General features: G+C 40.0%; 1 protein-coding gene across 5 annotated transcripts in view; it reads left to right on the top strand.

Annotated features, from left to right (window-relative positions):
- Vrk2 (VRK serine/threonine kinase 2) overlaps positions 1–24771 on the top strand; it is a 142409-nt gene that overhangs the window by 63086 nt on the left and 54552 nt on the right. For all 5 annotated transcript variants that reach the window (XM_050121695.1, XM_050121696.1, XM_050121697.1 and 2 more), the window contains 3 exons: positions 59–164; positions 1714–1806; positions 17340–17472. In XM_050121695.1, coding sequence (XP_049977652.1) covers positions 59–164; positions 1714–1806; positions 17340–17472 — 332 coding nt within the window. The remainder of the gene's footprint in view (positions 1–58; positions 165–1713; positions 1807–17339; positions 17473–24771) is intronic.

Genomic DNA, 24771 nt, shown 5'->3' on the forward strand with positions numbered 1-24771 from the left:
AAGAGATAATCTCGGAATTTTTATTTCAGGAAGATCTCTTTTCTGATATCTCTTACAGTTACAGATTCATGGTGATGGAAAGACTGGGAATAGATTTACAAAAGCTCTCGGACACGAATGGTGTTTTCAAAAAGTCCACTGTGCTGCAGCTTGGAATCAGGGTGGTGAGTTTAAGATGCTTTACGTCAAATGCCTCAACTTGAGATTACTTTCTTGTTGTGCTTTTTACAGAATTCTGAGAAAATAAAGATGATTTCCTAGCAATATCAGTTATAGAGAGTAGAAAGCATTTTGGTGAAATTATTAACCATGGGCTCTGCAGATGGCAGGCTATGCTGTGTTTGATCATTGCTATTACTCAGTTTTCCCTTACAGCTTAGTTTTGCATATCAGACCAAGCTTAGGTTAGCTATAAAATAACCTTTCTTTTGTCTGTTGCATTTCCAACTGCAAATTATGGCCAAATAGACTGCTTCTCTTGCATAATATGGTATGGTTTGATCTAAAATATTTTGATTATATGTTTAGGGGGGTGGCAACAATTGATTATACCAATGGATCCCACCTCCCCCCAACACACACTGCTAACCATGAAGCAATGTAGTCACAAATAACCTTGAATGCATTCATTTGTTGATCAAGCCACATATTTTTCTTATTTGTTTGTGTTTTGTTTGGATCTTTTCCCACCCCAATCATAAGTAGACTGAAACAGCTCATGTCAGGCCGTGATGTGGAAAATAATTAATTTCTCCATTATCTTTTCATCTATTCATTCTCCTAGTAAGTGTTTACGGAACACCTCTCTCTCTCTCTCTTTCTCTCTCCTTTCTCTCTCTTCTCTCATATATCTCCCCCCCCCCCGTGTGTGTGTATAACATGCAAGGTTCTAGGGTTTTAATGATGCCTAAGAGTTTGTTATTACACAGGATAATAATCAGAGATATAATATTTTGTTCTGATGTCTTCAAGATTTGAATCATAACTATTGATTGATGAGTGAACTCTTTTACTCATAGATGTCTTGACTATTTTCCTGTACTGTTAAGCTATTTATTCCCAGTCTAAATTGCTTTTCTTGTTACTGTGATAAAAATACCCTGGAAAAAGCAAATTAAAGGAGAAAATATTTACATTGTTTTATAATTTGAGGTTATAACCCCTCCTGTTGGGGAAGTCACAAACAACAGAATCTTGGGGCAACTGATCACATTGCATCCATAGTCAGGAAAGAGTGATGCGTGCCTGTGCCAGCTCTCTTTCTTCATTTGCTACAGTTCAGAATTTCATCCCAGGGAATGCTGCCACACACAGTGGCTAAATGTTCCCTTCAAAATTAGTCTACTCGAGATAATTCCCTACAGCTATTCCCAGAGCCTCATCTCCCACATGATTCTAGACTTTTTTTTTTGCCATTTGACAATTGAGATTAAATGTCACATTTCTCTTTGTACATTTTGGTCTGACCACTGGGCTTTCAGTGCCATAAGAATAAGTATTGTTAAGTCTTGATTTCCCTCCCTCCCTCAGAGGTTCAAGTACAAATATTTGATGTTTGAGGATCATTTGATTCAACCCTTTATGGGATGAGCAACCAGAAATGATACTTCAGGATAATCAATAATAGTGAGATACATTATTTTACCATGCATGTAAATAAACCATTACTCTAGTGTAAAACATTGATACTGATCTTTCTGTTTCTTTTCACAGCTGGACATACTGGAGTATATACATGAAAATGAATATGTCCATGGTGATATAAAAGCGGCAAACCTATTGTTGGGTTACACAAATCCAGATCGGGTAAAGAGAGCATTAACATTTGCTTTCAGTGAGCGTCTTTGGAGTATTGTAGTCAAATTTAGCAGAGACAGACTCTTAACCCACAAGAGTTTACAAACGAGGGCTTAGTATGATGAATGTTTCAATTTGTCTTGCCTTGCTTACCTAATTTAATCCTTGCACCAGATTAATGAGTAATTAGGATGAAGAAACCAAGAGTCAGAAGGGTTAAATCATTTGCTAATGGACACACATTAAAGAAGTGTCTGAGCAGGAATCTGAGTTTCTATGCAAATGCAGATAAAGTACCACGGCCATCCAGGGAGAGGGGATGGATGTGTGCAGAAAGATGGCTGCATGGGGCTCCATTTCTTCTCCCTGTAGTTTGAGCAAAGAAACATGTCCAAAAGAGATTTCTGTTGGGGTAGAAATCTTCTACCCAGTATCATAGCATTTCTTGAGATGTGGCCAGGACAATACCAGTTTCAAGCAATTATTAGTAGCCCAGGTTTGAAAGCAAGGAGGATGAACCGTCAAAGTCCTAATGGTTTCTAGGGCAGTGAAACTCCTGTATTCACCAACACTGCACATATATTGTTATTTCTTTGTCAAGTCCCACTTTTATTGGACATCGTGGTGATGCTATTGTCATTGTTGCTTTATCTGTATTAACAAAAGTCTTACTGAGGAGAGTTGAAGTGAAAGCTGCATGTTCCAGGGGCTAGGGTTATATGGGAACTCAAAGCACTTGCTGCTTATGTTTACCCAAGTTACTCAAAATTTATCTAAATTAAATACAAAAGTTTCTCCAAATAAAATAAGTTATAAAAATATGGCAAAAGTAACTAAATGACTGAAATTTACTTTAAGTTAATTTGAACTATCATATTTTGCAACTGTTATCTAATGTCTCAACAGATTTAAAGTTAAAAAAAAAACAGTAAGACTCAAAAATATAGAGAAGTATAATTTAAGTGCTTAATGGACCTCTCTGTAAGTATTGAAAATTCTAAATAAGAGAAAAGTCTCAACAGAACATACTAATAAGTTAAAAGTTTAAATCTATCTCTAAATTAATCCAACATAAAGAATGAGTACATATAAAATATCCCCGTGGGGTTCATCACTTCACTAGTCAGAAGTAGAACATCTTCAACTCTTTGAGGACTGGAAGAGGTTTAGCTTCCTGTCTCCCTCAGGATGCAACATCTGCCTGTGGTTTTCTGTCGTCTGAACCTTCAGCTTCTGCCTGAGCCTGTGGTCTCCCATGGTTGCTCACTCCATGCTGTAGTTAGGATGTTCCTGGGTATTGGTAGGGCTCGGCTCTTGGCGGCTCTTTCGAGGAGCACAGTCCTGTGTTATACATTTAAAGCCTCCAAACACTTATTTACTTCACGATTATTGTGTGCAGCAGGGGTATACACCCAGGCATGACTTTTCTTTCCATTTGGAAGAGATTTTATATGCTGCTGCATAACTTACATGTCTTATTTCCTTATAATTTACCTTTTTGGGTTTTTAGAGAGGATCTCAAATAGTTCTGGCTAGCATTGAATTTGCTCATGTAGTCAAGGCTGACTGTGAGTTCCTCATCCACCTACCTTCAGTTCCAGAACGCTGGGTCACAGGGATAAGCCACTGTGCCTGGCTTTCCAGTCTGTCTTCTGAACTTAGGTTGCACTTTGGGCATTTTATTTCCATGCAGATGATCATAAATAATATGGACAAGGGTACCAGTGTTTTCTTTATTGCAGACTTTGTTTATAACCAGGGAACTTGCTTACAAGAACTTCATTTCATAATTTGATTTTTATTTAGAATTTATTCTTCTGCATGAAAAGACAAAGAGCCTAGCTTTACTGTTTGCAAGTTTTAGGTTTCTCATGTTTCTGCAACACTTGGTTGGCATCAAAATGTTTTATCATAATTTCTTCTCTTGAATCCTAGTGTGTGTGTGTGTGTGTGTGTGTTTGAGAGAGAGAGAGAGAGAGAAGAGAGAGAGAGGTCAGTACCATGAATATTGATGCATTGTTTACTTGAGCTTTCTTCTGCATTTCAGCATTAGGTGATCTGCCTGTCCCTTGCAGCTTCCTTCTTGCCTCTGACCCTGCTTTATGTATTTTCTTTTTATTATGTTTTTTTCTCACTGTCACTCTAGTCATATTTGCTATGCTTATTTATATAGATAAATTAAAAAAATATTTGGTATTCTTACTGAAGTTTTGGTATATTTTTAAATTAATTTGGTTGAGACCTGACGTTATAGACAGAAGTTTCTGTCTTGCCCAGTCTCACGCCATTCAGTCCCAAAGAAACACACAGAGGCTTATATTAATTATAAATATTGGCCTATTAGCTCAGGCTTTATGGCTAACTAGCTCTTATAAACTTAAATTAATCCATAATTCCTTTCTATATTAGCCTCGTGGCTTGGTACCTTTCATCAGTGAGGCATTTTCATCTTGCTTTCTCTGAGTCTGGCTGGTGACTGCTTCTCTGCCTTTCTTCTTCCCAGAATTCTTCTAGTCAGGTTGCCTCACTTACACTTCCTGTCTGGCTACTGTCCAATGAGTTTTATTAAACCACTGTGAGTGGCATATCTTCACAGGTTACAAAAGCATCATCACACAGCACTTTCCCCTTTTCTCCTTTCAAAACAAGAACTCTGAATCCAATCTTCTTTGTTTAGCTTTTCTCCTGACCATTATCTATAACAACTCCTAACCAACACCCTAAACAAAGGCAAGCATTCATAATCCATTATTTTTTGGGAATGTGAGTGGTGTTTTCTAGGCAACTTCCTGATGATTGGGTGCACAGACTATATTATGAGACCCAGGGAAAAATTAGGATTATGGTCAGTTCCTCAACTGTGTGTGTGACGCTTGATCATCTCAGCCAGCAGTCTTGAAGCTGTTCTTGATAGAACTCAGAAGAAACTGCATCAGAGGTGCTCTGAAATGTTGGATTGTCTGGGCCATCTGCTTCTACTGGAGATTTTTCAGGGGGGATCTTCCTCAGTCAAACCTTATTTTACTTAACCCAGAATGAATCCACAGACTCTCATTTTCTGTGGAAACAAAAGCAAAACCTCATCTCCAGAGTAATGTATCTTTTGACTTAAACTTTGACATCAAGACATTTTCAAAATATATAGGCTGGATTAATCCAATGGCATTTATAATCAAATATCTTTTAGCAACTGTTGCTCCTTCCTCGGTCATCAAACAATTCAAAGACAACATAATAATATCCCGATGCTCTATGCATTTTCCATTTTCATATAGCTTTTAAAAACTCTATTTCCTTTGTTTTTATTTTTAATTTTTTGTGGGTTTGTTGTTGTTGTTTTATTTTGTTTTGTTTTGAAACAGAGTTTCTCTGTGTTCTGTGGTTGTCCTGGATCTCACTTTGCAAACCAGCCTGGCCTAAAACTCACAGAAATCTGCCTACCTCTGCCTCCCAAGTTCTGGGATTAAAGGCATGCACCACCATGTCCAGACCTCAAACCCATAGAGATTCACCTGCCTCTGCCTCCCTTCTGCTGTGATTAAATGTGCGTACCACCACACTCAACTATATTTTTTCTTAAAGAACTTTCTCCATCCTTTTTCTTTTCTCTCCCAAGCATATTTATATTTTAAAACACACTGTAATCTGTTTATAGCTCTTTTCTTCATCTGAATCTGTTTTTTATTGTATATCTTTATCTTTTTCTGACCACATGAGTCTAAAATTTGCTAAGAGATATGACTAGAATTAAAGCTGCAGCTTTAGTTTCCCTGCGACTGGATTGGCTCCACTCCTTTTTGGGAATCTAGCTTCACAGCAGAGGCACTAGTGGAACCTCGACTCTATGGTTTTTAGGTCCATGCCACCACCAAGAAGCATGCTGCTGGCTACTCATGAACACCATTTAAGTGTTTGGTGGCAGAGCCCCTTAAAAGAGCCACGAGGTTTTTGCAGCCAAAGCTGAGTCAGGAACCTTCATTTAAAGGAGCCACGCCTTTGCTTGCCTCCAGCAAACAGAGCCTATCAGAAAATATGCAACTTCCAAGAGGCTCCAATTGGCTCCTGTGGGTCTAGAAGCCTTTTTAAAAAAGCTTTCCTAGGCTTTATAAAAAAAGGGAGTGGATATGATATAGAAGTGAATACTTTACATTGGCATGGACTTTGGTTTAGTGATACAAATTTAAGGTCAGTTTTGTTGTATGTATACTTATACTCTTATATAAGGTATTATTTTATACATTCTCATTTTAAAATGTAATGTATAATTAAAAATTACAGATTAATGGATAGTCGTTTATAATAGTCAAACTTGTAGTCATGTTAATTAGATTTTCTAGATATATAGAGATATATTTTAGTTAGATATAAACTTCAACACTTCAAAGACCTATAGAATATGGCATTTACACTGTTTTAAGAAATTGGAATTTTCTTGACAGTGAGACATGTCTGGTTCTGGCAGCACCAATTACTTCAGAGAGGTTGATGGGCATTGAAGAAACTTGTTATGGAATTTGCCTTCAGTGTGACAAGGCTAGTCATTTGGGCAAGAAACTGCTCTTGTCTGGACTGGTTAGTGATATGCTGTATAAAATGGACACAGAGCCAGGCGGTGGTGGCGCAGGCCTTTAATCCCATCACTCAGGAGGCCGAGGCAGGCCTCTGTGAGTTCGAGGCCAGCCTGGTCTACAAGAGCTAGTTCCGGGACCGGCACCAAAGCTACAGAGAAACCCTGTCTCAAAAAACCAAAATAAATAAACAAACAAACAAACAAACAAACACACAAACAAACAAATAAATAAATAAATAAATGACACAGAAAAGTGCCTGTTGAACTTGCCTAAAGAAGGTGAGACAGCCCTTCAGGGTTCATGCTTCATGAAAGAGTCTGCCAGACATTCTCCAGGACACAGAAGAAAGTGACTGACAAACTACCAATATAGGTGAAACAGTCTTTCAAATTTCCTGCTTCATGGAAAAGTCTACTGGATCCTATGAGTCTGTAGGCTGAAGATGGGTGCCCCAATATAACAGAAGAACTTAGGGTCACTTTCTAGGCAGTGAGGTGTCTCTTTCAATTGTAGAGTTTTGGAAGTTGCTTATGTTGTATTTCCTATTTACTTGGTAATATTATATCTGCTTCACTGGTAATATTGTATTCAGTACAGGAAATATGATTTTTCTTTTATGTTTATTTAGTTAATAATACCTAAATTATTTTTTGTGTATAGTGTTCTATCTGCATGTATGTTTGCATGCCAGAAGAAGGCACCAGATCTCATTACAGATGGTTGTGAGCCGTCATATGGCTGCTGGGAATTGAACTTAGGACCTCTGGAAGAGCAGCCAGCAGCTGCTCTTAACCTCTAAGCCATCTCTCAAGTCTATAACACCTAAATTACAAGTTATTTTAAAATAAGTTATGTTGGGAAAGTATACTTACAAAAGAGACATCTTCAAAAAGGACGTTAAATAAGTTTTAGCCCATGTTCTGAACTTTGTTATGCCATGGGCCTTCTATTGTGTTCTTATAAAATAGGATTAAAAGTCTGTATTTTCTGGATGTCAACACTGTGAATTTCCTAAGCTGTTTTAAAGATGTTTATGAAACGTTACTGGTTGTAGAATACAGGACAGTGTTGCCTGAACAACAATATGGTCCTCAGAACATAGACAGATGCATGCTGACCTAGTGTTTAAAAAAGAATGTGCCAGTTTTATTGTGTTTACTCATACTAGCCTTACTTGAAGTGATGCTGCATGGTGATTTTGAGCAATATCCCATCCTGCTCTATCTTCCAGTACCACAGTGGGGGTTAATAACTTGACTGACAGCAGTGAAGCAGTTTCATTTCTACCTTTTGTTGATCAAGGGTGTATTCTTTTTTTCATGTGCCTGGTATATTCGTTTATGTGTGGAGGTGCCCCTGCTGATTTTGATGGATGAGGATCATGGATTTCTTTAACGCCAAGACTGTTTTACCCTCAGGAGTACTCAGCTCTTACTTGTGTTGTGCTACTTTCCTTCCTGATCTGGGAGGATTATGAGTAGATCTGTTGTTCCTTCTCTTTATTTCTCATAGCACCCGTGTCTGTATTTCCTCCTTATAACATTTCAAGAAATACTTGATTGACCCGCCAAGGCAAGAGGCAAGTGGTGATGGGGTGATGTTGCCCGATATAGTACCAGAAGTATGAGGAACCTATGAAGCCTATGAGACTCCTTGCCTGTTGTGCAACACGTGTTGTGTTCAGAGCTATCTACTGTGTCAGAGACAATGACCCTCCCAGGGAGGCAGCATGCCAGCACATGAGTATAGGACATGACTGGAAATGTTATTTCTTAAGATATTAGTCACATTGCTTTCTTGCTATATTTCTAGATTTTCTTAAAGCTACTTTGGAATTCTTTTAGTCTGATTTGTCAAATGAAATCAAAATCAGCCCAAAACTTAGTTTACATTTAACCTTTATGTGTTAACACTACTAGTTATTTCAACTCTAGTTGATTTTCTGAAGTATTTTTAAGTCGTTTAAGTAATCACATGCATAGCCAGTTAACTAAGGTTCCTACGCTTTAATATTATTCTCACCATTGCATACTAAAATGCCTCTTTTGAAATCATATTAGAGCTGTATTAAAAATATACATTTGAAGGTACTCTTTCTATGGTCTGTTAACATCTTATTAATTTTGGAGAGTAGTGATGGGTAGGAAATATTGACAGTAAAGACAAAATGATTTAAAGTTAGAATGTCCATACTTAAGATTAATATTTTACAAAATATAGTTTCCAATGTTATGACTCAGAGAAAGTGTTCAATATAAAATTTCATCATGAAGAAGGTACATATTTTTAAACTTCATTGTGAAAAATTTAAAGCATACTGACAAATAGAGAACTTCACATACATGTTGATTTTAAAAGTAACATTTTAAAATTTTGCTTTATTTATTTTTGACAGTAGTATATTAAAAGTAAATTATAGGTTCTATACCATTTTACAGAGATATTTAAGAATAATTATATGGTTTTATCACAGAATAAAACACATTCACCATATTATAATCAAGGCATTGCTACTCTTAACAAAACTGATAATGATTCTTTGGTGTCAGATACAATTTTTTTTTTTTTTTTTTTTTTTTTTTTGCTTTTTCTGAAGTTCATGGAACATGGAAATGTGATCATCTTTATCGGAGTTGCACTGTAAGATTCTTTTCCTTTTTGTACAATTTCCCCTTCTGAGTATTGAGTAGGTTATATGGTCTCTTTTGGTTCCCTTTCTCACTTAAAAGTCTTTGAAAGTATCAGGCAGCTATTATTATGGTTTGGATATTGTTATGGTTTGAATATTATTATGATTGGAACAGGCTTGTGTTTTGAGCAGCTGGTCTCCTCATGGTGCTGCTAGAATATCATTTAGGGTGGTACTCTAGGTGGGGGTTAGCAGGACAAAGTAGATCACACAGAGAGATAAGGCTTGTTCATGAAGTTATATTCTTGGTTCTGTTCCTTGTTTATTCTCACTTCTTGTTGGTTATGAGGTGAACAGCATACTCTACCTTGCTCTTCTACTGACACAATCATAGAAACAAACCCTCTGAAACTGTGAACCCAAATCTGTCTCTCTTTCTTCAAGTTTCTCAGTGAGCCATGTGGTCCCAATACTAATGAATGTGGCTAGCAGATTTACAAGTTTCAGAATCTACAGGTCTATAGCTAGACATCTGCAACATGGTATTGAGTTTCTAATCTTGTAAATGGCAAGCTAGGAATGTGTTTCATTTACAGACTTCTAGCAGGTGGCACAAGGCATGGGGCATATTGAACATTCAATAAATAACTGATAACTAAGCAATGAGAAATTGAATGTATTTTGTAGTGTTCAAGGAATGTGTATCTTTAGCCACATACAGCTAGTTTTAGTATAATGGAGTATATTAGTTATGTTTAATTCTAATTTTCTTAAATTTCTGTTGGGAGAGATCTAGCCACTGTACCCAAGACTTTCACTATTTCTTATAACATTTATGAGTGTTTTCTTTCTTTAAAAATTTTATTACATTTATGTATTTGTTCATTTATTTGGGGAGCATGTCTCACACATGCATGTGTTTGTCAGAGGAAAACTTGGAGTCCTTTCTCCCCACTTCTTCCATCATGTGGGTCTTGGGAATCAAATTCAGATCATCATGTTTAATAGAAAGTATCTTGACTCACTGAACCATCTCACCGGCCCTGTGCATGTTTTTTTTTTTTTTGTTTTGTTTTGTTTTGTTTCCCCAGAGATAACTCTGTCAGTATGTTTGTAAAGAGAAACAATAGGAACTGCTTTGGATTAAATGTCTTCCATCAAAAACTGGTGATGTTCCATCCCTAATGCATGAGAGTGAGACCTCATTTGAAAACAGGGGTCAAAGTAATAGAACACCATTAGGGAGGGCCTATTCCAGTGTGATTTGTGTCCTAAAGAAGGGGAGACTATGGAGAAAGACGGGCGTAGAGGGAAGCTGATATGGAGAGACAGGGATACCTATGTAGAGGGAATGGACCCGTGAGCCACCAACACTGAGGAGATGCATATGAGATGGTTATCTTCCACAGCCCTCAGGAGTGGTCTCTAGAAACTAATGTTTTCATGAGGACAATAAAAGATCTGCTTTATCTGCTCCGTAAATGTTCATATTTATGAAATGCGGCATGTGTTCTGGTTAGATAGTGTTTCCAAGTACTTACTCTGCACTAGATGCTGGTCTAAGACTACTGTGTTTAAATCATTTTGTCATTACAGTATCACTTTGAAGGAAATGCTGTCCTTTTTTTCTTGGGTGATAAAACAAAGTTCAAAGAAGCCAAGTAACTTAGCTAGGACAGCGGTGGGCCCACGAGGTGGGGCTGCTCCTGGACTGATGGAGTCTGACTCCAGGGCTCATGCCCTCTGCTCTGCATCCTTGAGTCAGGCCCCTGCACTGAAAGCTGCAGCTCTGTGGTAGTGTAGCTCATCGCTACTCAGAGCTTCCCACTGCTTGAAGATGTCGCCCCCAGCAGGAAGGAGATCCTGTGCTTTTCCCATAGCCACAGCTGTCACTGTCCTACATTGAGACAGAACCTGGAGCTGAGTGGACAGAGGTGTCCATTACTGATTTGTTAGTTTGTTATTGGCAAGTGTGGCTATTTTCTTTTCAAATATCCTTGTCCTACCACCCCCTCCCAGTTCATTTGTAGCCTTCTGTGCAGCCATTCAGAGTTCTTCCTGGCTAATGTGTGATGACAACTTCTGGTCCTCTTTTCTAGATCCTTCTGGATGCCCTACGCTGCCTCTCACTGTCTTTTCTCTTCCTTCTCTCTTTCCCCCTTTGCCCACTGCCTATGCTTCTCTTCTGTTCCTTCCAAAGCCGTTCAGCAACCTGTGTTCCAGCCTCTTAGAGCGGCCTTCAAAGTCTCCTGAAAACACTGCTTTCCCTGACCTGTCTGATGCCGGAAAGCAGTGACCCTCCCCCTCCCGTTTCCTTCCTGTGTTGTTTCTTTGTTTCTTTTTCTAGGACTTTTTGATATATTCTGAGACCCACCTTAAATGTTGCTTCTTTTCCTAAGTGTCTGCGATGGATGCAGGCTCCTCTTATCAGAAACTTCACAGGCTGTTTCTTGTCACTCGAGCCGCTGTCTCCAGAGCTACAGATGCCACTTGCCCTCTCCCTTCCTTCTGGGTCTGCCGGTGGAAACAGTTCAGCTTCTGGTCTCAGCTTCTGGTCGGGTGGATGGATGTGCAGATCGCCAGCTGCTGGAATTTTGTTCTGCACAGAGCACTTAACCTCACTCATCCCATTTTCTAATTCTCCAAAATGGCCTTCAAATAACTTCCTTTTAGAGAAGTTTGATTTGACTATTGCAAGCGCTAGCCCTTCTCACTTAGGAAGAACCCAATACATAAGCTTTTTTCTTTTCAACTTATGATCCCCAATAACTTATTTTGATCCCTATTTTTTTTAATGTAATTTGGTTCATTTTGTCTGTGTGCTGCCCAACCAAGTCAAGCAGCAGGCTATATATAAAGTAGTACATAAAGGAGTCCAGTTTGTCCTGCCTCCTCCCCTGGGACTGTCTAACTTTTAAATACAAAGAAAAGAGAAATGTTTTTTCTTTGTTGTTAAACAGCAAATCTACGTGAACATAAGTGAACCCTAACAAATTGCCTTGTGGTTTAAGGGGTCTATCATGTCATGGAGGGATGTGCCGGAAAGCGTGTGTGTGGCTTCAGATTTTGGTAGGAGTGAATCAGAGCATGGGGAGAGAGCTGTCTGTGAGGGGTCACTGCTGCAGGATGATTATAGTTTTACCCACCAAACTGGAAAATCAGAGTAGCCAAAGTGTGAGGACATCAGGTGGCAAAGGAGACTGGGAGTGAAACCTTAGCAGAATAGAGCTGGAGGACACAGGGTGTGGGAGCCTCTCTGGCCATGTGACAAAGAGTTTCAATATGGGCTTGCTCCATCTAGGTAGGAAAGTTGTGATTTTTTTATGGTTATGCTAAAGGAGAATTTCATGTCATTCATAGTCAAGGCTATGATTTACTGAGTTTTGATCAAATCAGGCTGTCAGAGAGGCAGATACTGAGAGAGAATTAGGAGTTCAAGAAGTGAACCTGATGGAAGGATAAAGGGAGTAGGGAAATAGATGGAGCACTTTCTGCTTTCTGTGTGTCATGGCCCTGTGAGGCCTGGAGACGGAGCAGCAGAGCTGAGCAGCTGCATATCCAGCTGTGGTGCTCCGCAGTGAAGACTGCCCATCAGAGGAGCTGCCAGTGGCTAGAAAAGGCAGTATGGTCTTCTCCATGATTAGTTGTGGGTGGAGACTGCCCAGAAAAAGTGTGGTTGGGTAGGGTTGCCAACTGCCTGAAGAGGGCCAGTGACCCAGTTGGGGCCTTTCAGCTTTCCCGAGGCTTTCAGCTTGCTGTGTTCCTTACAGGAGAGTGGTTGTTGTTGTTATTCATTTGTTCTATGAGCTTGTCCCTCAGTGGCGACCACACCATCTTCCCCTCAGTGGGTACCACAACATCTTTTCCTCAGTGGCTAGCCCACTGTCTTCCCCTCAGTGGCTACCACACCATCTTTTCCTCAGTGGCTACCACACTATCTTCCTCTCAGTGGCTAGCCAACCATCTTCCCCTCAGTGGCTAGCCCACCATCTTCCCCTCAGTGGCTACCACAACATTTTCCTCTCAGTGGTTAGCCCACCATCTTCCCGTCAGTGGCTAGCCCACCATCTTCCCCTCAGTGGCTACCACAACATCTACCCATCTGTTGACTGTTTAGTACTTTTAAAGCTATAGAAATATGTATATATTTTGAATGATAAGCTCTACTAATTGCTAAAATTCCAAACAGGGCTGAGTTTTAAAAGGTCCACGTGAAGATAGGTTTTGGGGATAGAGACTAGTCTTTTACTTTTTACTTTATGGTCAGCATCTTCTCATGATGATTTGGTTCCTTCCTGTGACTCTATTAAGACTCCAGTAGCATTTCTGATGGCTATGCTGCTTGTGGCTGTGACTATGCATGATTTAAATCACTTAGACTAAAATTTGGTTCATGTATCTTCTCCACTGAACTGTTAGCTTTTGTCTTTATATTAAGGGTGAATCCTGTACCCTTCACATTCTGAACACATTCTTGTGACACAGAACTCAGTGGTGACCAAAATGGCTGGAGAGTCTTTCTGACTATTATCTGCTCCGTTCCCTTTTCTTTTTTTTTTTATTGAGAATAGGAAAAAAAAAGTTTCCGCCTCCTCCCAGCCTCCCATTTCCCTCCCCCTCCCCCATCCTTCTCCCCCTCCCCCCACTCTCCTCCCCTTCCCCCCACTCCTCTCCCCCTCCCTCTCCAATCCAAAGAGCAGTCAGGGTTCCCTGCCCTGTGGAAAGTCCAAGGTCCTCCCCCCTCCGTCCATGTCTAGGAAGGTGAACATCCAAACTGGCTAGGCTCCCACCAAGCCTGAACATGAAGTAGGATCAAAACCCCTTGCCATTGACCTTGGCTTCTCATCAGTCCTCATTGTTCGCCATGATCAGAGAGTCCGGTTTTATCCCATGCTTTTTCAGTCACAGTCCAGCTGGCCTTGGTGAGCTCCCAATAGATCAGCCCCACTGTTTCAGTGGGTGGGTGCACCCCTAGTGGTCCTGACATCCTTGCTCGTGTTCTCCCTCCATCTGCTTCTCATTGGGACCTTGGGAGCTCAGTCCAGTGCTCCAGTGTGGGTCTCTGTCTCTATCTCCATCCATCACCAGATGAAGGTTCTATGGTGATATGAAAGATATTCGTCAGTATTGCTATAGGATAGGGTCATTTCAGGTTCCCTATCCTCAGCTTCCCAAGGGACTAACTGGGGACATCGCCTTGGGCTCCTGGGAGACACTCTAGGTTCAAGTCTCTTGCCAACATTAAGGTGGCTCCTTTAACTAAGATATGTGCTTCCCTGCTCCCCTATCCAACCTTCCTTTATCCCAATCTTCCTGTTTCCCCAAGTTCCCCCAATCCTCCCCTTCTCACTTTTCTCTCCCCGTCCCCCCTTATCCCCAACCCACCCACCCCCAAGATCCCAATTTTCTCCCCGGCAATTTTGTCTACTTCCCTTAGCCAAGAGGATGACTATATGTTTTTTCTTGGGTTCACCTTCTTATTTAGCTTCTTTAGGTTCACCAGGTATACACTCCGTGACCTTTATTTATGGCTAGAAACCAATTATGAGTGAGTACATCCCATGTTCATCTTTTTGGGTCTGGGTTACCTCGCTCAGGAAAGTGAAACTGTAAGTCCTTTCCTTTCCTCTTTGAGACTCAAACTTTCTCCAGTGTCTCTCTCATTCTGGAGCAATTGGGTCAGTTTGCTGAGCACCCAAAAGTTATTTCCCTGTGAAGTTTGGAAGTCTCTATGCAGGGTAATAGTTTAAGTGCTTATCAGCAAACAGAAGAGGCATAAGCATTTGGCCTGTGGCTCGTACTGTGGCTTCTCTCTTCCCAGTTTTCTCTGTAGATGCCTTTCCTATTAGAATAGTCCTGAATGGAATGTCCCTTGTCAGCCAAACATGATTGTGAAAGTGCCATTGTGTGCCAAGAGCTGCTCTAGGGCCCTGGCCCTCTTTCTATGAATTGGGAGGGCTTCAATGTCCATATAAATAAAATGGGCATCTTGACCTACCTGTAGGACTTCTTGCTATCTTGGGCCAGTGACTGAGCATGGCATAGTGCATGGTGTTCACTCCTAAAAGAATTAGATCTTCTAATCTACATGGAAAGTAGAAAAAGACAAAATCCACTGAGTAAATTGGGAGCATGGGGACCTTGGGAGAAGGTGGAAGGGGAGGGGAGAGGCAGGGAAGGGAGCAGAGAAAAATGTAGAGCTCAATAAAATTCAATAAAATTAAAAAAAAAGAATTAGATCTTACTTGTTGAGCTAATGCAGTATGTGAAAAGCTTCTTGATAGTTTTCTAAAAACAGCAAATTTCTCCAGTATATTAAAATAAAGTTGTTTTCCGGATCATGAGGGCTGCATCTTTCGGGAAAATCTACTTTTCAAGTGAAGTATATTCAGTTCTTGAAAGAAACAAAGGCAAGAGTGCATGAGACCTAATGAAGGCAAGAACTGATTGCTCACCTGATCGGAAGTGCCCAGCTACTAGAGATCAATTACTTAGCTGTGGGAGAGAAAGAAAAAGACTCGGAAATACGTGTTTCAGATTGACGGGAAACTCACAGATGCGAGCCTGTACCTCCTTGTCTGAAGTTCAGAGAGTTTGAGCTTGTTTTTGCTCTTTCAAAGTCGTTGGCAACGGGTGTGGCTACAAAATGAGAGATTCTGGCCTAGGGTGGGGTAACTTAGTGTTTTGGACATTAAGATGGCCCATAGAGGTGGATCCACTTCACCCTGACCAAAGGTCGGAGAATTCAAGCATACTCTTTTGCTTCTTCTTTTAAAATAGGTAGTGACTGCCTACAGGATACTTAGTCTAGAGTGTGTTCACTTCATAATCCTGCCTGAAACATCAAATACTTTACTCAGGAAATAATGGCTTGCTGTCTCAAGTATTGAAGCAAGTAACTGTTCTGATTGTCCTTTATGTCATGTTAAAGCAGTCTTATGCCTTCTCCCCCACTCCCATTTTGTACTGGAGTATAAGAGTATATGGAAAATAAACGTGGGTGAATGTAGCAAGGATACATTCAGTATCCTTGCTAAGTTGCCCTCCAGTTACTATCCTATGTCTCTGTGATTCTTTCTTATCTCTATTCCTCTTGCATAATGTTTCTAATCCTCAAGCCCCTACCCTGGAATGTACGAACCTGCTGTAGCTGGACCACAGCAGAAGTCACCCACAAAAAGGTAACTTATGAACTTAGAATAGATAGCAGCCCAAGCTGGCGCTTATGACATCAGATCATTCAACAAATTTATATTGTCCAACAACTGAAGAAAATTGTGTGTCTAATGTTAAGAATTTTCAAATATCTTCTATTTGAGATAACCTAAAATGAAATATTTAAGAAACTCCTATCTGCATACTAAAATTTCTTTCAATAAGTTTTACATTTTTAAATCCATGTTATGATACTCTACTGTCATGAAGCTATATTTTGAAACATTGCCCAAATACCTAAATTTTAAAGAAATGTGTCTGAAGCAATATGTTCTGAAGTTGAAACTGCTCTCGTGAGGCATGGTGGGTATGGTACAGTGTATTTGAGACCCGTGGAATGGATCTCCATCTCCATAACACAGAAACATGTATTCAAAACACTTCTCTGTTGGACTGCACTCCCTGAGAGCCGCCTGCCTCTGCCCCCCCAAGTGCTGGGATTAAAGGCATGCGCCACCACCTGGCAATCCTCCATTCTTAACCACACACAATTGATGAGGGCTTGGGAGTTGGCTTTTTAGTTCCTTGTTTTCTGCTGGAGTTATTAGCCCTGCCAGTCTGCTCACCATGTTTCAACTCCCTGCCAGGAGAGACTTACCGTGTTCATACTTTAAGAACATGGCTTTCTTCTGCTCTGCCTTCTGTCCTCAAGACAGTTAAGGTTTCAGAAGAGGGTTCCTTAAAAGGCAGAGATTATTAACCTATGTGACAACAGACGAAAAAAAGTCTGAGCCTATGATGAAACATGGTTTAAGTTAGGAACTTGGGTGTCCTGGTTCCTAGAACATTTTTTCCCACCATTTTGTTTAGTGAAACATTGATCTGAAGTCTGACATTTCTCTTTAGTGTCTAGTTTCTTTTCAAAACTTGCAATTTATTTATTATTTTGTGGTTTGTGTGTGTGCACGTGCACACAGTGCATGTATGGAGGTCAGGAGGTCAGACGACTTAGTTCTGTCCTTCCACCCTGTGGGTCCCAGATACTGAACTTTATACTCAGGGGCAAGTGCCTTTACCCACTGAGCCGTCTCACTGGCTTGCAGCTTACCAGTTTCTTAAGACTTAATTGTGAAAGTCATGTATTTAGAGGACAAAGCATTACTCATTGGCCGCTCTGTCTCTTCCAGGTTTATCTTGCAGACTATGGACTGTCCTACAGATACTGTCCCAATGGGAACCACAAACAGTACCAAGAAAATCCCAGGAAGGGCCACAACGGAACAATAGAGTTCACAAGTTTGGATGCTCACAGAGGAGTAGGTTGGTCGCTCTTTTTCAGTTCATGCTGTTATCTCAGAAGGATGACTGGGTCAAGAGTGCTGAAGCTACGTTAGGTGACCGCTGCATGGTCAGGCTGAAGGGTGGGCACACTGGCGAGATTTCTGTGTAAAGTAGTGAATTCCTGTTATCTTAGTGAATATCTGACAGAAACCAGAAACCACGTGAGTAGACAGAGACTGTGGCTCTCCAGAAGGGAGGAAAGCCTGCCAGTCATTAGGCTGAGAAGTCACAGTTCTGTGTGTGAGGCTGCTGGACGGTGCTGTGGGGGCATCGGGACCAGTGGCAGTCACGTGCTGTCCTGTTAGCGTTGTGTCTTTCTCGGAGCCTTAAAGGCATCTCTCCACAGCAGCAGCATCCTCTGAACCTCCAAAGTGTTAACTTGGGAAATCTCTCCCAGTCGCCTTTCATAGATCTTACTTATTTAAACTCACTTTGATGGTATTGGAAACACATTTGCAGGTAAATTACATACATAGCCCTTTTATTGGATATTGATTGTACTGCCTTGCATTCTAAGGCAGACTTAATTCAACAATTCCCTAATTAGTTAAAGTCATAACCTATGTCTTGTATTCATTTACCATTAATTAAACCTTAGCTGTTTATTACTCTGCAGTCCAAATCCAATAGCCAGCCCAGAAAGCCATGGAAAAGGAAGTAGGAGGTCAATATTGAAAATATATGGTGCCGAGTCCCACTGATGGCTGCTTTGCTCACAATCAATATGCTCAGTGCAACTGTACTTTCTTAGTTGCTCTGTCAGCAAGACAAAAAGTCAATTCTAATGTTATGCTAGTGAAAAAAATGGCGATTATTAAAAAACTTTGGCTTTCAAAATTATATTCTTTGCAAACTTTGTTTCTAAAAGTGTTTTCAGACATGGGAAAGCAAACATAATTTTAAACAGCCGTGAAAGATGCAGCCTCACTGAGTGTCAGCTCGACTTTTGTGCTCATAACGGCCTTCGAACTGTTAGCCTAAACTAATACTTTCTAACGAGTTTTACTTGGTGCACACAACTGTATATTATTGCCTTTTCTATTAAAAGGACCATTGACCATGTAATGCAGAGGGTGTTGATCATTTTCCAGAGCAATTAAAACCCATAGTCTTTTAAGGAAGGCCGTCAAGAAGGTGGAGCCAATGTGTTGATTGTATGCACCTTCTTCCTAGGAAAACTGCCAGGGAACAGTTTCTGAAATGAAAACCAGTTTTTATATTCTGGGGTGGAGGGAAAGAAATCAGAATATGTCTTTGTCAAGTCTGGTTTCTTAGAAAAATAATGGTTAGTGTTGTGGAATTTTTCATCATTTACGTTTTTGATGTAGTTAACCCTTTAATGTAAAATGTGCCATGACTTTGATTAAATTAGGAAATGGGAAAATAACATGCCGATTGACAGTGGTGCTTCTTAAAACTATTTATTTAGATTTATTTTATGTATATGAGTGTTTGGCCTGCGTGTGTCTATGTGTACCAGATGCATGCCAAGCAAGGTCAGAAAGGGCATTGGAGTCCCTGGAAATGGAGGTCTCCGCAGCTGTGAACCATGTGTGGGTACTAGGACCCGAATCTGTGTCCTCTGCAAGAGCAGCAAGCGCTCTTACCCACTAAGTCATCTCTCCAGCCCAGATAGTGGTACATTCTAATTTTAAGTTTTCTCATTTTCAATGAGCCGAGGAACGCTTGCCAGACTTACCCTGTGATAGAGAATAGAGTTTTCAGAGACACAAAAGAACTCCTGACCTGGTGTTACGCCCCACCCATATTCTTAAGCACTGCTATTAATGTTGTAATGCTGAGTCCTTCGAAGGCACAGTTTAACTGTAGGAGGATTAAAGCGTAATCCTCAGACAGCAGTATCTGGGCAAGTCTTCTTTAGTTAATTCTGCATAGTGTTTGTTGTGTTTTGTCTTCATGAAATATTTAATCCAATTTCTATTCAGTCTCAACTTCAACTTCTTCCTTCCAATTATTGTATGTGCTGATTGAGACTCTGGGTAGATTTCTCCACCTGGGTCTCGGGTAGGAGACTGGACTGAGCGTGATCATAGACATGGGGCTACATATGAAAGAACATTCAGGAAAGAGCCAGGGAAACTATTTTGAGATTTGCAGGGAAGTCTTGGGGTCTTGTGCTTGAGTGTTCATTTAATATCACAAATTGACCAGCTTTTCTATAAAATAGTGGATTCCTTTCATGCATTGTGCATATTATCATCTATATTAATACATGTATGTTTGCCCACATATACCTACCTATGTATGTGTACATATATACATACATTTACCAAAGACATATGTATTTGTTCCATGATAAAAAAGGAAGATTGGATATTCTCACTGTGTTTGAACAGTGTTTGTTCCTAACATTTTCGACTGAATTTTGCAAAATAAAGCTTTTCAGCTCAGAATTTTGTTAAAAATGAACTACTCATTTAACCATATTTAGAAACCAGAATAAAGAGCTCAAATTCTATATGTAAATGGAGAAAATCAGATACTTAGATATCTGTATGTTATCTATTAGCATAGTATCAGTCCAGGGGAGAAAACAATGCAAAAGAAAACAGCAAGAATCAAGAAGAGCTGTCCCTGTGAAACAGATCCTGTGCTTGTCAAAGAGGTTCCTGCACGGCAGCTGTGCCTCTGCATAGTCAGGAGAGGGTTCGCCCCAGTGGGCTGCCTGCTGACCTTGATATTCTCCTAGTCCTTGTCTAGACCCTGAGAGCACAGCTATGTTTTATAGGCTCTTGACTAGGGTACCATTTAGTCCTCCTCCCTCCATGTTTTCTAATTCATAGGCAGCTACAGGGAGTAGGTGAAAGGGAGGAAAAGAACTGTTTTTCTACTATGCAGCTCACTAAACCAAAAGCTATGCAGAGGGGCATACTGAGATGAGATGGAAGGACAAAAGGACAACGGGAAGATGGAGATTCCTGGAAGTGGTGCAGAAGGGCATGACTTCTACACCCAGCAGTTGTTCTTCCAAACTCAGGACTCTGTGTAACTGAAGGAAACTCCCTGCACTGACTTGCTGCATCAGGGTAAAACAGCGTAAGAGTGTAAGGCGTAGTTCTTCATTATTAATTTTTCCTCCATAAAACTAGCATGTACGAGCACTGACATACTTTGTTCTTGTTGCAAGATAATTAAAGAGAATTATATGTGTGTCAAATACACTGTTTTAAAATTTGTTGCATTCTTAGTAATGTTAAGAAGCAATATTTGGATCAATGAGTAATATGGATTTTTGTAGATTTTTCTGCTCACTGAGGCATGCAGTCAATACCTAATTTCTCTAGAGACAGACTGCATTGAATAGATAGAGCTTTCTTACACACTGCAGACCTGGGCACTGGGTATATAAGACCTGTTCTAATCTGACATCACTGATGCCATACAGTATAATATCTAAATTGCATTTTAAATGTCTATTTGCTTATGTAATATATCCAGTGTCAAAGAAAAAATATATTGCATACTTAATTTTTTTTTTGCCATGTGCTACAGCACATAGAGTTTAAATCTTAGCCTGCTTCTTCCATGCTTTCATTTCACTTCAGGACTCCAACTTACAAAATATAAGTGAACGAAAGTGAGAGTGGGTTTTCATGCTGCTAAACTGGAGAGATGGCGTGGGTGACACAACTTATATTCTACAACAAAGTTAAAAGAACAAACACCTTTTTCTATTATGGATATGAAGCAATACTATTAAATACTGAATTAAATACCATTAAGTGTTTCCCAAGAAGAGAACTGTACTGTTAATCTCTTTAGGTAAAATTGGATGTTATATAAAGCCTTTGGCTAACATGTAAAGACAGGGAAGGCATTGTGGCTATGTGGCATATGCCCTTTGGTTTCATATTTTGATTTTTTGTTACATTTATTTTGGGTGGGTGGGATACTGTGGCACACGTGTAAAAATCATTTTATTCTTTCCTCTACCATGTGGGTGCCAGGGGTCAAACTCTAGTCCTTAGACTTAGTGGCAAACACCTTTATTCACTGAGCCATCTCATTCATATACATTTATACATAAGTCATATTTCTTGGCTTTTTAATTGAACTGTTTGGCAAGGACCTAAATGTAAAATCTATTTGTTCAGTTGTCTAACTTTTCCTAATAGCTCTCACGCGCACACACACACACATACTACATCAGGGATTAGTCTGTAAACGGTATTAAAAAGAGGAAAAGCAAAACCCAGATGCCTAGGTTTCTCGTTTATTTGAAACATGCTACTTTGCCTTCCACTCCTGCTACCCCTCCCTCTGAGATTGTAACAAGTGGTAGTGTGTTAGTCAGACTTTGCTTTGTGACAGATGCTTGAAATAATTCTGTAGACTACAGAGTTGTATTAATTCACAGACCTAAACATTCCATTCTGTGGTCTTCGCCTTCTTCCATGCTGGATGCATATGATGCCACACATCATGGCAGTGGGGTGGTGGAGGCAGTGTGGTCACGTGATGCAGACAGTGGGATCATGTGAAGCACCTCAGCATGACAGTGAGCAGAAACGGGGGAGTTGAGAAAGGACAAGCAAACAGCACAGTCCCCAGGACTGAACCCCCAGGGACTATTTCCTTCAGTATCCCAACTCCTCACTCCTTACCCACTTCCAGTATTGCCATGTATGATTAATTCATCAAAGGAGTAAAACTGTCAGATCCACCCCTCCTGTGCACCGCAGAAGATCCCCAGTCCGCTGCTAAGCCTCACGACACAATTCTGTGGCAGATTTGCCATACTCCAACCATAACAAGAGCCACTGTAATATTCCCTTGCTCTCTGTACATCTGAGTTGACAAAATATTCAAGAACACAGTCACCAGTTGGAAACCTAAGAATAAAATACACATTTTCCTGCCCTTAGTCACTGCCCCCCTTTCCAATGAGCCTCTTGTTCAAACATTTCTACTTTTTCCATAATTCCCCACCACATATAGCAACATGTTAGGCATTTCCATCTTCTGTACTGGAAACAAGTGTATTCATGTTTGCTTTGTTTCCTACCAAACCCTGTGTCTTTTTCACCCTCTATAATGCAGAAGAAATGAAACTTAGTGGAAAGCGTACCAGAATGCCAGATGCAAACGGAGTTAAAAACACTTTCCTATTCTTCTTTCTTTACCTTTGTGACATGGCCCACTTAATTACCCGGGTTTGTCTTTAGAGTGCAAACTAGACCTCAAATGTGACCTTTTTGTTGATCTTACACCAGTTTAGATGGACATTGGTAATTTATAAATAAATATTATCAACAAAGGCCCTTTTATCATAATGGGGCGAAGTGGAGGGAGCTTTCCCGGAAGGATGGTCACAAGGACAGTTTTGTCAGTGATTCGGGGAGATCAGAATCTGCTACTTATTTATTAATTGCACAAGCAAATAACTCTTTGCTGTGCCTTTTTTTGTGTTGTGTTCAAAATGCCTGTGTGTTTGGCTCCTTCCGTAACTAAGGGCAGTGAGAGAATGCCGATTGGGGACTCCCAGCTGGCTCTGGAGGTGGACATTAGCCTGCGCATGCGCTTCCCTCGTTCTGAACAGTGTAGCTTCAGGATTGCTCCAACGTAAAGCAGGTTATTTAACCTCTTAAGCCTCTGTTTTCTTCTGTGCCAAAATGATTAGTAACAATGACGCTGTTGGAATGATTAAAAAGTAATAATAGAGTACTACACCATGTGGTACTGTAGATGCTCTCCATCAATCATGTAAATTCTTTTATTTTAATTTTCAGTTCTAGTGTCAGCTATTTCTGGAATTTGTTTGTTTTCTGAAATACATGCTGAGTCCTTACCTGGGCCTATTTTTTTTATTATTGTTGTACTTGACAATACTTTATCATTTTGAAATGTTGAGCAATTGTGAACAACACACACTCAGTGAAAAGAAAGATTTGCCTTGCTCCGTGCTAGTAAGCACAATAAAATTAGATGCTAAGTAGTATTTGGAAACTAATTTAAGAAAGTTTAGAGGAAAAGTCCTGGTAACAAAATTTCCAACAGAAAGTAAAAGTCTGAATTGTTGTGTATCTGTATGAAGACCATTAAATGATGATTTATTGGCTATGAAATGCAAGTGAGAACCGTATGTGGTACAGTGAGTTATGCAAACATGTTTTCAAGAGAGAACAATCCACAGTCTCTTGTCTTTCCAAATGAATCCAGTGTATTGAAGACAGTAGACTGTGCACTGAAGTGCAGAGTTCAGCGTGGGAGAGTTGGGGCTGGGACTCACCCCTGCGGGAAAAAAAAAATTCCTATCCTGGCTCTCTTTTTATTTCTTGGTTCAGTTAGCATTTTCTAATGAATTTGGAACAGTCAGCTTCAAGGCTAAAAATATTTTCAGACACCTCCTTTCCTGTGAATAAGTGTTTTGTCGGCAGGCATGTATGTGTACCATGTGCATGCCTGATACCTGTGGCTGCCAGAAGGTGGCATTAGACCACCTGGAACTGGAGTTACAGATGTTTGTGAGCATCCACAGAGATGCTGGGCACCAAGGCTGGGTGCTCTGTCACAGTACCAACTGGTCGTATCTTCTCAACTATTGTTTTTGAATTGACAATTGCTATAATTATTCTCTCTGTATGGTAGGACATGATACTTGTTGTAGATTGGAAGAGTTTAATTTCCCTGAAACAAGTCAAGTGTTTTGTCTCTCTGGGGTCAATTTTCAGTCAGAGATACAAACTCAGAAATATTTTTTATACTTTTGTTGTACTTCTTAGGCTAGGAAAACATAATTGTTCTTTTTAACATTACAAGTATTTCTTTAGGATTTAGCAAGAAGAGCACAAAATATTTGTTATCCATACCTACTAACGCAGTGCATATAGGGAAAGATTGAAAATTTGATGTTTAATTAGATAATAGTGAACTCAACTCTCAAAGGACTATTTTACATAAAGACCAGTTTATGAAATATTGGTTTCAGAAATCTAAACGACTTGCCAGTATTTGCAGCTTGAGGGTGATTGGAGTCACTGGGAAGGTTCATTCCACATTAATTCATATTAGTTTTTCCCTCTCCTTTTGTGTATATCCAGTATCCCCAAACAAGTGTCAGAATAATTTTAATATTAAAAAATGTGAATTTTTTAACTGATGGTAATCGGGAATTCTTGTAACGGAAGAGACTCGTGTACACGTCTGTACACATAGAGCCAGCCATTCTGTTACTAATGGGAGATTTATCACCAAGGAAACCACTGCAGAGAAGTATGATAGAGACTGTGTTTTTATTTTAATACTAGAGCCAAGAGT

Source organism: Alexandromys fortis, unplaced genomic scaffold, assembly GCF_014885135.2.
Source record: "Alexandromys fortis isolate MF-2015 unplaced genomic scaffold, M_Fortis_MF-2015_v1.1 scaffold_169, whole genome shotgun sequence".
Classification (NCBI taxonomy): domain Eukaryota; kingdom Metazoa; phylum Chordata; class Mammalia; order Rodentia; family Cricetidae; genus Alexandromys; species Alexandromys fortis.